Source organism: Filicampus tigris, chromosome 6 (assembly GCF_054856515.1).
Source record: "Filicampus tigris isolate MCC_2025a chromosome 6, RoL_Ftig_1.0, whole genome shotgun sequence".
NCBI classification, from domain to species: domain Eukaryota; kingdom Metazoa; phylum Chordata; class Actinopteri; order Syngnathiformes; family Syngnathidae; genus Filicampus; species Filicampus tigris.
In genome coordinates this window covers 5,213,617-5,228,636 of record NC_141222.1, presented here as the reverse complement: position 1 = coordinate 5,228,636, position 15,020 = coordinate 5,213,617, and the positions used below count along the sequence as shown (strand labels likewise).

The 15,020-nt window shown below is 38.7% G+C and overlaps 1 protein-coding gene across 1 annotated transcript in view; it reads right to left on the bottom strand.

Annotated features, from left to right (window-relative positions):
* The window catches only part of sorcs3a (sortilin related VPS10 domain containing receptor 3a), a 241,772-nt gene extending 231,913 nt beyond the window's left edge, over positions 1 to 9,859 (bottom strand). The window contains exon 1 of the mRNA XM_086033677.1: positions 9,022 to 9,859. Within this exon, the coding sequence (XP_085889803.1) occupies positions 9,022 to 9,648 (627 nt within the window). The 5' untranslated portion in view covers positions 9,649 to 9,859. The remainder of the gene's footprint in view (positions 1 to 9,021) is intronic.
* Between the last annotated feature and the right edge of the window lie 5,161 nt (positions 9,860 to 15,020).

Below are 15,020 nucleotides of genomic sequence, written 5' to 3'. Positions count from 1 at the left end.
TGACAATTTAAGTATTTCACAATATCGTGTCAAGAACGTGAGGGTTTGCTTCGCGTGGGAGTTCATCGTGAGCGAAGAATATAGCTAAATGCATTGTTTACGTTTTTATAATCCGCCCCCTTCTGAATGACCCTGCTGTCAGTATATGCAGGCATATGGAATGCCACTAACAAATACATGTGTCATATAGGTTGCCATTGAACCGTTTATCTCAGTGGTACCCAGGAAGGGTTATGATGGTGTCACTAGAAGAGCCCACTATTTTTTGAGGTGGTCTTCTGTGTAAAAGGACTGCGCATAAAAGGATCGAGAACCAACAGTTGTCACTCATACACTACTACACCAAGGGGTATGGAACCTTTACAATCAAGAGACACATTTTTGCTCACTGAACTTTCACAAGCCTTAACCTTCACATGCTGAGCCCTGATTGGTTGTTACCTGAGCCCTCAACACATGTTACGATTCTCAGTCAACAGCATGTGGAAAAATGTGTTTTTAAAATTATTAATTGTGCATGAAAAACTACCAAGTTATTAAATTAATTATAGAGAAAATATTAACTTTTTACTACTGATAGTTGCTAAATTTGTAAAGTATCCTTTCAAATTAAACATCTTTTAGATTTTATTATTAAATAAATTACCATTTATTACTAGAAACACACACAAAAGTACCGAAAATTGCTGCCGTTAACCACTGGTATCGATTCCCAGGTATAGAGAATTTGAATTGAAGCGGTTCAAATTTATGTTGGTTACTTTTGAAACTGAGAGCTACTTCTTGGGTAGAGATTAATCGATGGGTTACCATCTTGAGACACACTTGTGAAATAATTGTTTTTCTCAAATTACCTTTATTAATGTTGTGGTTGATAATTAATGATATTCATTTACGTGAATACACTCATCATATTGATATCTTCTAACATTAATTATGAAACACATGCAACATTTTATTTCCATAAATGTCCGCCACTGTTTACATTTTCAAATGATTACTTCAACAACATTCCTAGAAAACAATGTATCATCATTAGGGAGCTGTTTTTAGACCAAGCCTGAGGGCTACTCATGTGGTCCTTGGTGTCAGGTCCGACAAAAACGGACAGGAGAAAATGTGGATCCAAAAACGCAGAAGAGGACACAATCGCCGATATGGAAAAATCTTTAATTATAAAATTAAAAAATTGACAAAGTATGAACAAAGGATGCTGGCAAAAACAAAGCCAGGGAACATCAAATAAGAAACACAAAATGCTTGCACAAGGCAAGGAAGAATTGATTAACCGAAAGACAAAAACGAGATTGCAAAAAACTCCAATAACACAAAACACAAAGCGCTCAGACAAAGTGACGAGGAATAAAAAGGTTATACTATAAACCCTTACCAGAAAAATCGAGAACAAGATACAAGTACGAGAGGTCTAGAAAACAGAGCTTGGGCTGTGAAGCGAGCAAGGTCAATAATCCGTCAAGACGCGGTGGTGAACAGTATCCTTTTAAACCTAGCTGATTATGATCAGCCACAGGTGTGCAGCTGAAGGGAATGCCCCCCCACTCCAGCTGGGCAGCAACAAACAGAGAGAGAGTGAGAGAGAGAGACAGCGCACAGAGCAAAAATGACACTTGGGTGCTCTCTGGTGCCTGCGGGCACCACGATTGACCATGCTCTAGGCCATGGGTGTCTTAATTTTTTCCATCAAGAGTGACACGTACTAACATACTTTTGGAACATTTGAGGTCCTTGAAGTTTAGCTTTGCGATTGGAGTTTTCTTTATCTTTAGCATTTTTTCTATCTTGCATTCCTGTGTGTCAGGAACAGGTACTGGAACAGTTTATGCACTTTTCAATCATAACACTTGAAGAAATGTCAAATTGCACTGAAGTTAAAACTTTGGAAACACATTCCTCAGTTTTTTGAAAATATATTTTTATAATATTTAAGTATCGCAATACGTATGGAAAAGCAACCCGAGTATTGGGATCGGATCGGGAAAAAAATGTATCGTCCCAGCCCAAATATATACAGGATATGTATATCTATACGGAGCTGGCCATTTTTGCAAAATTGGGTAACGATTTTAAAAACGTTCAAATCAGCACGTTCGATTTTTTTATTTTTGGTGTATCTAAGCCGGGCAGCACGGTGGTCGACTGGTTAGCACGTCCGCCTCACAGTGCAGAGATCGTGGGTTCGATCCCGGCTCCGGCCTCCCTGTGTGGAGTTTGCATGTTCTCCCCGTGCCTGTGTGGGTTTTCTCCGGGTCCTCTGGTTTCCTCCCACATTCCAAAAACATGCATGGTAGGTTGACTGGACACTCTAAATTGCCCCCAGGTGTTATTGTGAGAACGGATGTTTGTTTGTCTCTGTGTGCCCTGCGATTGGCTGGCCACCAATTCAGGGTGTCCCCCGCTTACTGCCCAGAGACAGCTGGGATAGGCTCCAGCATGCCAGCGACCCTTGTAAGGATACATAGATTGGCAGGGGTGATGGTCCCAGAAAAGGCATTGGAAAGCATGGCTACTAGATTAGCATCGCCGTTAGCATCCAGCTCAAAAGGAGTGTGTTGTTTCTTCTCTCTCCTGTCCCCTCCTTCCCTGCTTGGAGAGGGGTATAGGTGACAATGACCGAATCTGATGCTGCTGTACGGATTCTGCATCGACTGACCGGGACAAGATCTGAGGTGTGGCACCTTCCGAAAGGCATTGCTATGGAGAATTTTGTATCGCCCGACAGATTTGTGGAGGACTCGCTTCTCTGGAAGTGTCTTTCTGCAGCACTTCATCTCATTAAATGAAGTCTCACGCTGTTCCAGTTAACATTGTATTACACCATATTATGTGTTAAATCTTGCCCATTCCCTCTGGAATGACCTCACATTGGTTGTTAGGCAAGCCCCCTCTCCGTCCACTTTTAAAACCCGGTTGAAGACACATTTCTTAATCTCTGGCTTTTGATCAGACCTGAAACTTTCGGCTCTTTTCCGGTGTCAATTGTATATCATGTTTTATGTTAATTTATGGCTTTATTTATTTATATTTTTATTTATATTTTATATATTATGTCATGTCATGTCATCTTCCAAACCGCTTATCCTATATAGGGTCGCGGGGAGTTGCTGGAGCCTATCCCAGCCATCAATGGGCGAAGGCAGACTACACCCCGAACTGGTCGCCAGCCAGTCGCAGGGCACACATAGACACTGTCACTGAGCGGGAATCGATGCCACGCTGCCCGCACACAACTCAGGCGTGTGTACCACTACACTATCAGCGGACTCATTTTATATATTATTTATATCTATATTTATTAATATGTGTATCACAGCCTTTTATTGTTTTTTTTATTGTATTGTTTGTAAAGTGCTTTGTTACAGCTCTAGCTGTTATGAAATACACTATATAAATAAAATGGTATTGTATTGTATTGTATTATTATTCCTGTTGTTGTTATTACCATGAAAACCTGATGTGCTAGAGAAATAGCAAGGGCAGATAGGAAATCAGTGCAAAATTAATTGAGAAAAGATTACTTGAATCTCTGATTAAAAAAATATAATACAAAATTGTTGACCAGTGTATTTGTCAACTATATGAGCCAGTGAAGCCCTTTGAGAAGCTTTTGTGACTAAGGGCTACATAAATACATTAATTCATTTGACTTGACAAACAACGCTGCTCATCAGAGTGACCAGCTACACGTCATTAATCCCCTCCCCTCAAGCAAAAGCGAGTTAAGTTTGGATAAACTTTAAAACTTTTCAAACTATTTCAAACATTTTTAGATTTATTTGGAATACGTTTGTACTGCACTGGGTATTTTTAGGCCACGACAAAAGTTCAAAACAGTCATTTTTGACTGTATTAGATTTGACTTTAACGGATGACCCCTTTGTGCTATTACTCCATTAAATTAAGGCTCCAGTGTGATTTATAGTGCTTCTGAAATACAATGCATCATGCAGATAGCTGTTTACAAAATACTGAATGAAGCATCCCTAAAGTGTCAGTTAAACGTAGTATTATTACAATTATAAAGGGACATGTTTTTGATACAGCTGATCTTGTATTGGATCCCTTTGGATTGGATAATTATAATTTCATTGTAATTGATTTTATAATAAAAATAATAATTTGGTGGAGTGGTGATTTCATTCTCGAATCTGGCCTTAATGCGTGAAGTTTGCATGTTCTCCCTGTGCTTGTGTGGATTTTTCTCTAGGTACTCCGGCTTCATCCTATGTTCCCAAAACAGGCTTGTTAGGTTAATTTAACACTACATTGCCTATAGATGTGAATCTGAGTGTGTATGGTTGTTATCTATATGTACCCGGCGATTGACTGGTGAGAAGTCCGGGGTGTACCCTGCCACTCGGCCAAATTTAACTAGGATAATCAGAGGACGTAACCCTAATGAGGACAAGCGGTATAGAAAATGGACGGATGGATGGATACAGTAGATATTTCTATTCAAAACACAGCCTATTCTGCTTTTCTCTCCTCATAGCTTTGGTATATACTGTAGCTGACAAGGAAAATAGATTAGGGTTTAGGGATGGACAATGCACTTGCATTCCACTAGAATTAAACCCTATTTCACTGAGAAGCACATTTGGAAGCACAACAAAAATAAACTGTTCCAAACAGACAATCTTTGAAGGGGCATTTAATAGTTATTTATTTGTGTATTATGTTTGTAAGCCTGACCTCTAGGCGGAGTAGAAAGTGAATCATATTACCACGGTTCATTCTATTTGCTGCTGTAACTGCATTATGTTTATTCATTAGGGTGTTAATGAATACAATTTTGGTCTCACATTGAACTAATTGGAAATGTCACAAAGAAGCAGACGACTTTAAAATGCACACTGTATCGCTTATAGTGATGAGAAAAAGCATTGTCCCTTTTTTTTGCATAGTTTCCCCACTTTATTGTTTAAGATCATCAAACAAATGTAAATATAAAACAAAGGTATACTGTGAAAAGCAGAATTTAAATGGTGATTCTGATTTTTAAGGGAAAAACATTTCAATGCTACCTGGCACTTTGTGAAAGCAGATAGAAACGTAATTTCAAAAGAATTTGAGAGTTTAGACGTGGCTTTCACACAGGCCTGGATTTATTATTATTTACTGTTTCAATCAAAGAAGAGTCAGTGCAAGAGAAGCACTATTTTTAATGAAAAAAAAGAGTGGTAATTACCATCCTCCATTCTGTTACAAAGCCACCGATATCGTCATTCTCTACAAACATATGTCTTTTAATCATATATCATGATCGCGTCGTATATGTCACTACTGTCACTTATTTCAGAGCTCCAGCGATTGACGGGACTCGAAAGAATTCCAGAACATCCTTCACGGACTCACAACACAGTCTCGTGTATATTTTGATTCTGATGCATTTCATTGGCTAAGAGATAGAGGAATGGTTAAATAAAAGAAAATGATGTACAGTGGTACCTCTACTTATGAAATTAATTGGTTAGGGAAGAAATTTCTTAAGTAGAACATTTTTTAAGTAGAGACGTGTTTTCCATGTAAATGCCCTAATCCGTTCCAAACCCCCCAATAAATGTATTATAAAGCATAAAAATGCATCAAAACATTCAACAAATACATGTTACAATTAGATTATTGCACATTAAATGAGAGTTGTGCATAATGTAAAAAACAAAGAATAGAGTAAAGAATAAAAATGATGGTCGTTTACCTTTTAATTGCTGTCCTCATCGCTTTTTGCCCTCTTTGGTTCATGTTGTCTCTCAGAAGTGGTTTTAGCCTGGTGTTTTGTAAAGAACTGATAATGTGGCGACTGTCGATACATTACGGTCATATTCTTTGGAGAGATCAACCAAACGCATCCCTTTTTCATACTTTTCTATTATCTCTTGCTTTGTTTGTATGGACAAAAAAAATATATTTTCTTCTTTTTTTCTTTCCCTCGTTTCTAATTCACGTAAAATTATTGGCACACCTCATGGCCCGAGGGGCGAATGAGGACGCTGCATAGACATATCTATCACATATCTATCTATCTACCTGTCTATCTACACACATAGACACATACGGTAGAGGTCCCTCTTCGCCAATGGGATGCCAGGAAGATGCTAGGTAAAAGCCAATGGCAGAGCAGCTATGAGTATGTTGCGTTCAGGAAATTCTGGAGCTGCGAGTAGCAGCCCATTCTGAGAGTAGCAGCCCATACTTTTACTTTTCGTATCCTGAAATTTCTTTCGTAACAAGAGGCAATATTTTTCTGTTGAGGCATTTCGTAACTTGAAAATTTCGTATGAAGAGACGTTCGTAAGTATAGGTACCACTGTATGTATGGATTAGAATTCTGTATCTTGGCTTGATTCAGTCCTAAAGCAGGAACCATGACTATTTAACCCAATCACTCCCTCAAGATCAGTGACGTTCGAGATTAAATGGATCAGGAGAAACTATCACTGCTGGGTCAAAAGAATGACATAGAAACTGATTTTTGTGCCTTCTTGTTTTTATGCAGTCATCAAGATTCCCTCCAGTGATGACGATTTTTGACCTATGTAGACCGATGGATTCATATAGGAAAGATGTACATCCATCCATCCATTATCTATACCACTTATCCTCACAAGGGTCGCTAGAGTGCTGGAGCCTATCCCAGCTGTCTACGGGCAGTAGGCAGGGGGCACCCCGAATTGGTTGCCAGCCAATCGCAGGGCACACAAAGACAAACAAACATCCGCACTCATGGGAAGATGTACTTTACTGTGAATTCAATGTTGTAGATGTAGTCATGTTGTCATGATTGCAATTGAATCAAGTATTTGAAACACAAACTGGTGAGATAAAACTTAGTAGTAGTGTTCTGACTCCTACATGGAGAAGGGCTACTACCTCATTTTTCCTGAACGGAGTCAAACCATTAGAGGTGTGTGCAGCGAAACTAGAGTAATAATAGATCATCACAATGATCACGTCAACGTCATCTATTCAAACCCTCCAAAAACCTTGCTGTGTGATTGTCACATTTGTTGGATCTAGTTGTTAGCTAAAAGGTGAAAAATAGAGCAAGAAAGGGAGAGAGTATAGGAGATAACCAATGTTAACAGTGTACAATGTGCCGAACAAGGCCCTCATCAGAACCACACTGGAGGCTAAATTATCACTGAATTAAAAGTGTAGGCCCAATCACTTTAAGTGTCTAATTAAAGAACCAATACTGTTGACAAAAGTCTCAGCAGTGCAATTAGGATTCATCAACCTAACAGGCATGTGGTGATGAAGATGAAGTAGAATATCTCTCTTGATGATAGTACCGTAGATGGGCCTTATTTCCCATTTTCCATGAAAGGACAAGAAATACTTTGAAATGATAGCCTTGGTGGTCAAGATAATAATGACAGATGTTAAGCTCATGGACAGTGGCACACAGTGCAGCTTAGGAAGCAGCACACACTCACTCAAACACATATACATGTTCCGCTCACATCGCCTCAGTCTTGACTGCGGGTAAAAAAACAAGTTCAGGCAGCATGTCATAATCAGCTTAGACAAGCCTGCATATGACATTTTTTTTTCAAATGGAATAAAGCAGGAGCAGAAACCACAACAACACATTAAAAATGTGAAACCACTGAGGGGACAAAGGCCCCTTGCAATGGAGCTTGATTCATTTTGTGGCATCATTTCTGTCCTGCGAGAGCTCTCTTGTGTTAATGGGTGTTGTGCTGTCATCTATTCAGTGTGTGGTGGTAGAAGTGTTTGCTGGTTTTACATATGTCATGTCATCGATCTGCCAGTTTTTGATGCTCAAATAGGTACATTGCCCTCCCACTGTCTGTCACAAGGAAACATTTTTACTTGGATAGATTTAAGTAATGTAAAGTAATGACATACAGAAAAATAAAAATCTATTTTCATGTTTCTGTGAAATGAACAAACAAACAAAAACACATTGTGTCAAACGATTCACATTTTGGTGCAAGTAAATGAATTATTGAACTTCCACCTGGGTAATACTGCAGATCAGCATAAACACCCATCCCCAAGATTATATATATATATATATATATATATATATATATATATATATATATATATATATATATATATATATATATATATATATATATAGATATATATATACATATGGTATATATATATATATATATATATATATATATATGGTATATATATATATATATATATATATATATATATATATATATATATATATATGGTATATATATATACACATATGGTATATATATATATATATATATATATATATACATATGGTATATATATGTGTATATATATATATATATATATATATATATATATATATATATATATATATATATATATATATATGGTATATATATATATATATGGTATATATATATATTTTTTTTTTTTTCAGTTACGTAAAGAGTAAAACAGAGAAATGATTGGAATATTCCCCACTGCTCATTTGAGCAATTACTACACTACTAATCAAGGGAGCAGAACCATTCTAGCTGAAATATCGAATGGAAAAATCTTTCTCTCATAAATGAAAAGGCTCATGGCAGATTGAGCAATAATTTATGAGTTCCTCCCCCAAATCAATTAATTTGGATGAAAAAACTCGTTTCGGCTGGGGGAATGAATCATGCATTAGCATATCGCAAATAGATCATAGCTATTTCTCCCCCTTCCAGCTATAAATCACGAGGAACTAAACCTTCAAATTTACAGTGCGTGACCTTCGAGCCGCGCACTGAACTGGACTTAAATGGCTATATTCGGAAAATGTCACGCAACTAGATGAGAAGGCTTTACGTGCGTAACTGCCACGCGAGAGTCTCGCCCCTGCTCGAATTTAATTCATAGTGGCGGACTGATATGTTGTCGTGTGCATTCGCACCTCTTTCGAACCGGCAACTCTGCGCACGGCCGATCCCAAAGAATGAGTTGAATGCGTGAATGCGTCATTTCAATTGTGGCCGTGCAGTGAAAGTTGTCATTGATTCAAGTTAGACTTACGCTGCTGTTTTGTCCTGACCAGTAGACGACAGCGTGGTTATGTGCTGAATCCCCAGACAGGGCGAAAGTGCCACTGGTGAGCTTGGGCTCATGCTGCTGTTTATTTCCTTTCCCGTCGTCCCCGCTCTTTCTTAACTCCGATCTACTCAGTCCAGAAGACCTGAGCCCGTCCAGCAAGGCGCCCTGTTCATCCGAGGTACCGGAATTCAGGTCAGGTTGCCCTGTCAGCCCACTCTTGCGCAACCCGACAAACTCGGGGCTTCTCTTCGCCCTCAGCAGCGCAGCCCCATCACCAAAATCAGTTTTTTCGCTTGATCGGCCACGGTGACTTTGTGCAGTGGACCCTCGTGTGCTTTTCTTCAAGTCAGGTTCAGCCTCTCGGTCGTTGTCCTTTGCAGAATTTTGTCGACTAATTCCGAGTTCCCTAAACTCCACATGGATGTTTTTGACAGCGCTCAGTCCATCTGTTGGTTTAGCGCGTAATTCACCCGCGTGAAGTTGAACTAGGGACCGGCGAGATGCGCAACTTATCTCCGCCTTAGTATTTTGGAAGGAGTGAGTAGCTATCATGAGCCACGCAGCCAGAGCCAAGTGCAAGCGCAGACAGAAGCCAGTCCAAGTCTCCATCGCTGACAGATTTTGGGGGATGATGGACTGCTGGAGTCCTTATCCAACACCTTAACTCCTTTCTCTCGATCAGGTCGGTAAAGAATAACTGACGCCTGAGTTGTCCGTCTGGTTCTTTCAGAGGTGAAAGTGCTCTTCAGTGAAACTGTTCACGTCCAAGGATCTTTGGTGAGGAAAGCCACACATTGGAGGGAGGAGCTGTAACACAGCCAGCTGCCTAGTGCGCGCCCGGAAGAGACCGAGAAGGGAGGGAAGGAAGCAACTGTCCATGGTGCTGGGCTCTTGCCTATCTTTTTTTTTTTTTCCCCCTGTAGAGATCAGACCAATGAAGCCATATGTGCTTATGATGATTTTGATTCATTAAAATATTATATTTGTATGCCACAATGCATCATTAGTAATTGTGTACTATATATTATTATAACATTCATTTGTTATTCCGTTGTTGTTATTTTTGTGAAGTAGAGAGTAAACATTTGACTCAGCTCGTCTCCAATTCCTGTCTATCCATAACCCAGGATTTAACACAATACTAGCTTCATTAGAAACAGACAAGAAAAAGCTATTATACGTTTTTATATACTGAAGTCTTAAAATCATGTGATCAGAGGCTCACTGTCACCGGTGTTGGCTTAAAGTAAAATAAAAACAAAGGAAATATGCCTGGACTCAGAAGTGAAGTGGTGTTGACTGAATCTAGGTTTCCCTAATATCAGTAATAGTAGCATGAAGAAGTGCATCGCATTCCATGTGTAATTGATTTGTCAAAAAAGTAACAATATGTACTGTAATATTGCAATACATAATAATGCTAGTAAAAATAACAATACAGCTACACAAGTCACATGCATAAACTAATGTCATTCCGTACATATTTTGTTATACTAATATAATAATAAAATATTTCTGCTTTGGTCAAATAAGTAGCACTTCGCACAGCATACCACACTAACTTAATATTTGCTTCCTTCAGTGTTTCCTTTAATTTATGTTCTATTTAATGCATTATCAAACACATGCAAAATCACTACTGACTATATGCTTCATAGCTTAGCTTATCCGCATTTGTCAATTATATTAACCATGTGAATCTCTTAGTGTCATGGGCCCATACACAGCATACCAATGTGAGAATGAAGGGGTGAGGAGACCAGGTCCTTCTGACAGTATATGAGTGGGGGTCCCTGCTTGTTGTGCTTCAGGGAAGCAGAACACTCACTGATGGATTGGGGAGAATTGGCAGCGAGTTGCACCATTCCCAGGGGAGACATAAGGCGGTGCCGAGAGGCATATCGAGAAAGGAAGGATGTATTGTTGTGTATTGCGCATGAACGAATAAGAGCAACAATAAAGTGATAAATAGCAAGAAGTGCATGTGCGTGTGTAAGAGGGAGTGAGAGATAAAGAAAGAGGCAGAGAGAGAGGAAGAGAAAGCCTGTGAGTGCAGTAGGAAGAGAGAGAGCGAGTCTGTTGAGGTTTACTCATGTGTTGTGTCCTTGTCTGTCAAATTGACTGTCAACAAAATGTCCATCAGGGAAAACCCAGGAGACTCAATCTGAAATTCAAGCAATTTTCAATCATATCAGCAATCCGGTGTTGGTTTAGTGCCATGGATTTCTAATTGACATAAAGGTACAGCTCAATAAAATTCAAGAACTCAACCTCACATATTTTATTGCTATAATTTTTAAATAATGATTTTGATTAACTAAAACCCAGATTGCTTATATCACAATAATTTGATTGACATGGGCTTTGGAACCGGATGCTCATGATTCGGTCACTGCTGCGGACGAATGTTTATTAAAAAAAAAAAAAAGGCAGCTAGCTGTTAGTGAGATGCCAGTCAGCTTCCTGACTACTGTCAAGGTGCCCCTGAGCAAGGTGAGGTTTGCTGAGGTCATGTGGCACAAGCTGTCGTCTTGCATTATCTTACAAGATGTCAGTTTGATCGTTTTGTGTGACTGGAGTGTTTTGTTCGTTTAAAAAAAAAAAAAATCCTTTTACAATCTCAGTTCATCCTTTGAGATTCCACTTTATATTTAATTTGACATACAATTAGCACATTATAGTGGCAACATGTGACTGACTATATGTGATCAAAATAATTTGACACCATACTTTCACCACACTTCGTGTGCTACTGTCAGGATTTGACACATTGAACGAGCAGGGTCCATCGGTGCACCATTAAATATTCAGTTTTCGACCTTGAAACCTTTTCGAGTTAATAATAATATATTAATACATCGTATAATTGGGAGAGATCTGTTGTTTTTTTTTATGTAAGAAATTATGGCTGATTATGCATTTACTGTAATTATCACATTTCACATGTCGGAGGTGGCACATTGCACACCAATGAGTACAAGGAGAAGAGTAAATACTTTAAAGACAGCAGAATCCAGGGACTCTGGCCTTGTCAGGAAGTGACAGTTGAATAAGCCTCTTGTGAATTTCCAGACACAAGCGAAAAGGTCAAGCTGTGATAGCACGTCCTTGGACATGCAACTATAATTGACCTTTTCTTTAATAATAGGGCATTATTTTTGATTGACAAATGCCTCTTTGGGGACTTGGTTCATTCACGGTCGCACATGTATAATTCTTTAAATTGCTCAGCAGAGTATGGTTTCTGCAGTGTATACATTATATGTCTGTGTATTTGTAAAGACATACCCAATTGAGTTTCATTTGGAATTACAATTAATTTCACTGTCATGAGTGTTTGAATTATTGGCAGGTATTATTGGCAAATCAAAAGGTAATAATTGTTTCTAAGAAAGAAGCAATGCTATCACGAAATATTTTTCATGGTAATAATGACAAGATGTCTTTAACATTTGTGACCTAAATGAAATTTCATGATTTGCAACATGTTTTCTTAATATGATAATTACATTTTTGGTTATATAGTATTTTTCTCCTATTGATTAATATGTTGTTTCTATGAAAAGTAACACAAATGCATTTTGCATCGCAGTGTAGCGCATTTTAATCCGAATCACAATTGGCTTCATTGGCCAAGTTTGTAAAAACATTCCAGGAATTTGTCTCTGGAAGTTTGAGATAAAATAGTATTACAGCAACAAGCAACTTTAAGAAAAAGAACATTTAAAGAGGAAGTCAACCCAAACATATTTTTTTCAAGAGTATGTTCTAGGCAAGCCTACTAGTTGAAACAAGGCATTCTGATAAATATTCAGTTTGTGGAATAAAGGTTAATCCATCCGTTTTTAGCCATCTCCGGGGGCGGCCATTTTGTCACTTTTGTTGACTGAAAATTACATCACAACTCATTAACTCTTATTCCACAAACAGCAGGGTTTAAAAGGACTCCATTCTCCACCATGTTTTGTCGGATTATTGACCTTGCTCGCCTCACACCTGAAGCTCATTTTCAAGTAGGGCTGCCACAAATGATTATTTTGCTAGTCGACTAATCACTAACAGTAGTCGCGATTAGTCGACTAATTGGATAATATATAAATCGCGGCAAATCGCAAGCTGCTGCTCTTATAATGAGCATCATTCGCTTACATCTTAAATTCTTTATGTACAAACTAATCATGAAGACAAGATGATAGTACACTCAACTTGTATTAAACTTTGCAACTCAAGCCATCATCCTGACATGTTTACAAATAAAGGAACGACTTAAATTGATGGCGATAACCCGGCCTTAAAATTTTTAGCTGTAATTCTTTAGTGCGTTTTAAAATTGAACCAAAACTATACACTATGCAGAGTTGCACTAATACAGTGAAATTATCTATGAATACAAAAAGAAGTGCTTGTATACATATTTCACTCTTCTCCAATACTGTTTTTTTTTTTTTTAACGCAAGGTAGTGAAATCAGAGGAGTAAATTGGGCAAATGCTCTGTGCTAAAGAAAACTAAAATAAACACTTGTATTGGTTTTTAATTTTATGTTAATTTAAACTTTATCAAAAAGGTTTTGTTATTCTTTTCACTAGTTTGCATGATTTAAAAGTAGTAAATTGATCTACACAATCGAAATGTGGTATGCACCTGTAAGGAAGACCTTTTTTTTTTGCACTATAACATAGTATATTACAACAAACTTAATTATGGATTTTATTGTTATGTGATGCCGATGAGTGGCAGATAAGTCGTTTTTGTTTGAGTGCTGATATTTCCCAGTTCATGAACGCGTCACTCTGTTCGCGAGTGAGGGAGAGAGGGAGAGAGGGAGGGAGCAAGCGTGCACAGAGTTTTGGTTGTTAATCAACGCGAGTTTACTGAATAATGGCTGCTTCATCCATAGAAGATGCTATGACGTGTTAGCGTACCAAATAGGAGCGTTACATCAAACAAATTTGCATTGTAATGAGTATATTTGGTGAAATGCGCCGTAACTTTTGGACTCTGTTGCCAACACAAATCATCCCTTACAGTGTAAGGCTTACACTACTTTACCCACAATGCTTCTGTTTACATCACCCGGATTACCACCACTGCGCATGTGCGTTGCAAATAGGAAAAAAGCCAGCGGGAGAAGAGCGAGGCGCGGCAGTCTCGAGAGAAAAAGTAATGTGCCAAATAAATAAATATATAAATCAATGACGCGTCAACGATTAAAATGAATTGTAGACGATTTTGATCGTCGACGTCGTCGTGATTAGTCGACTCATCACGGCAGCCCTATTTTCTAGGCGCCACGTTCTCGATCTTAGACTCGTTTTCCTTGATAGTTAGATAGTTTTTGCTTGTTTGAATTTGATATTTCCTGGCTTTGTTGTACCAGCTCTTTCTGTTCATACTTTGTCGGATTTCCGTGATTGTAATAAATACCTCTTTGTACTTCACGCCTTTTGTCTGATTCTGCATTTTTGTGATCCACACATCATTGTCTGCTTTGGTCGGACCTGTCAGTTTCAAAGGCTGTTTTCGCGCATCCTCCTACTGGATATGCACCAAATAAGCGTTGCAACGATCTAGTTTGTTGAAAACAGTGGCTTGGTTGAGGGGCTCAAAGGAGGGGTCAGTGAGGGAAAGCAGATATCTTTTCTTAATAGTGTTTGTAGGGTTTTGTCTCTTTTATCCACAAAGAAGAATCCAGCCCTTTAGGGAGGAGGGACAGAGGGTACCGGCAAACTCTCTGATATACAGTACTTGTCCATGGCCTCACTCTTGGGGCGTGACAGTCTATAAAGTCAACTAGAAGATAGTGGGGCTGCAAAGTCAATCGTTTACTTTCATTTCAGCGTTCCCCCCCACATGCCTGGCCCTTCTCCTACCCTCTTCTGCCTTTTGTCTCTCAGGTCTACAGACGGGGGCATCTTAAAAAGGTGTACAGTGTCTCACCTGCTTGCTGAAGCAGCCACTATGAAGTGCTTTTCACTTCAC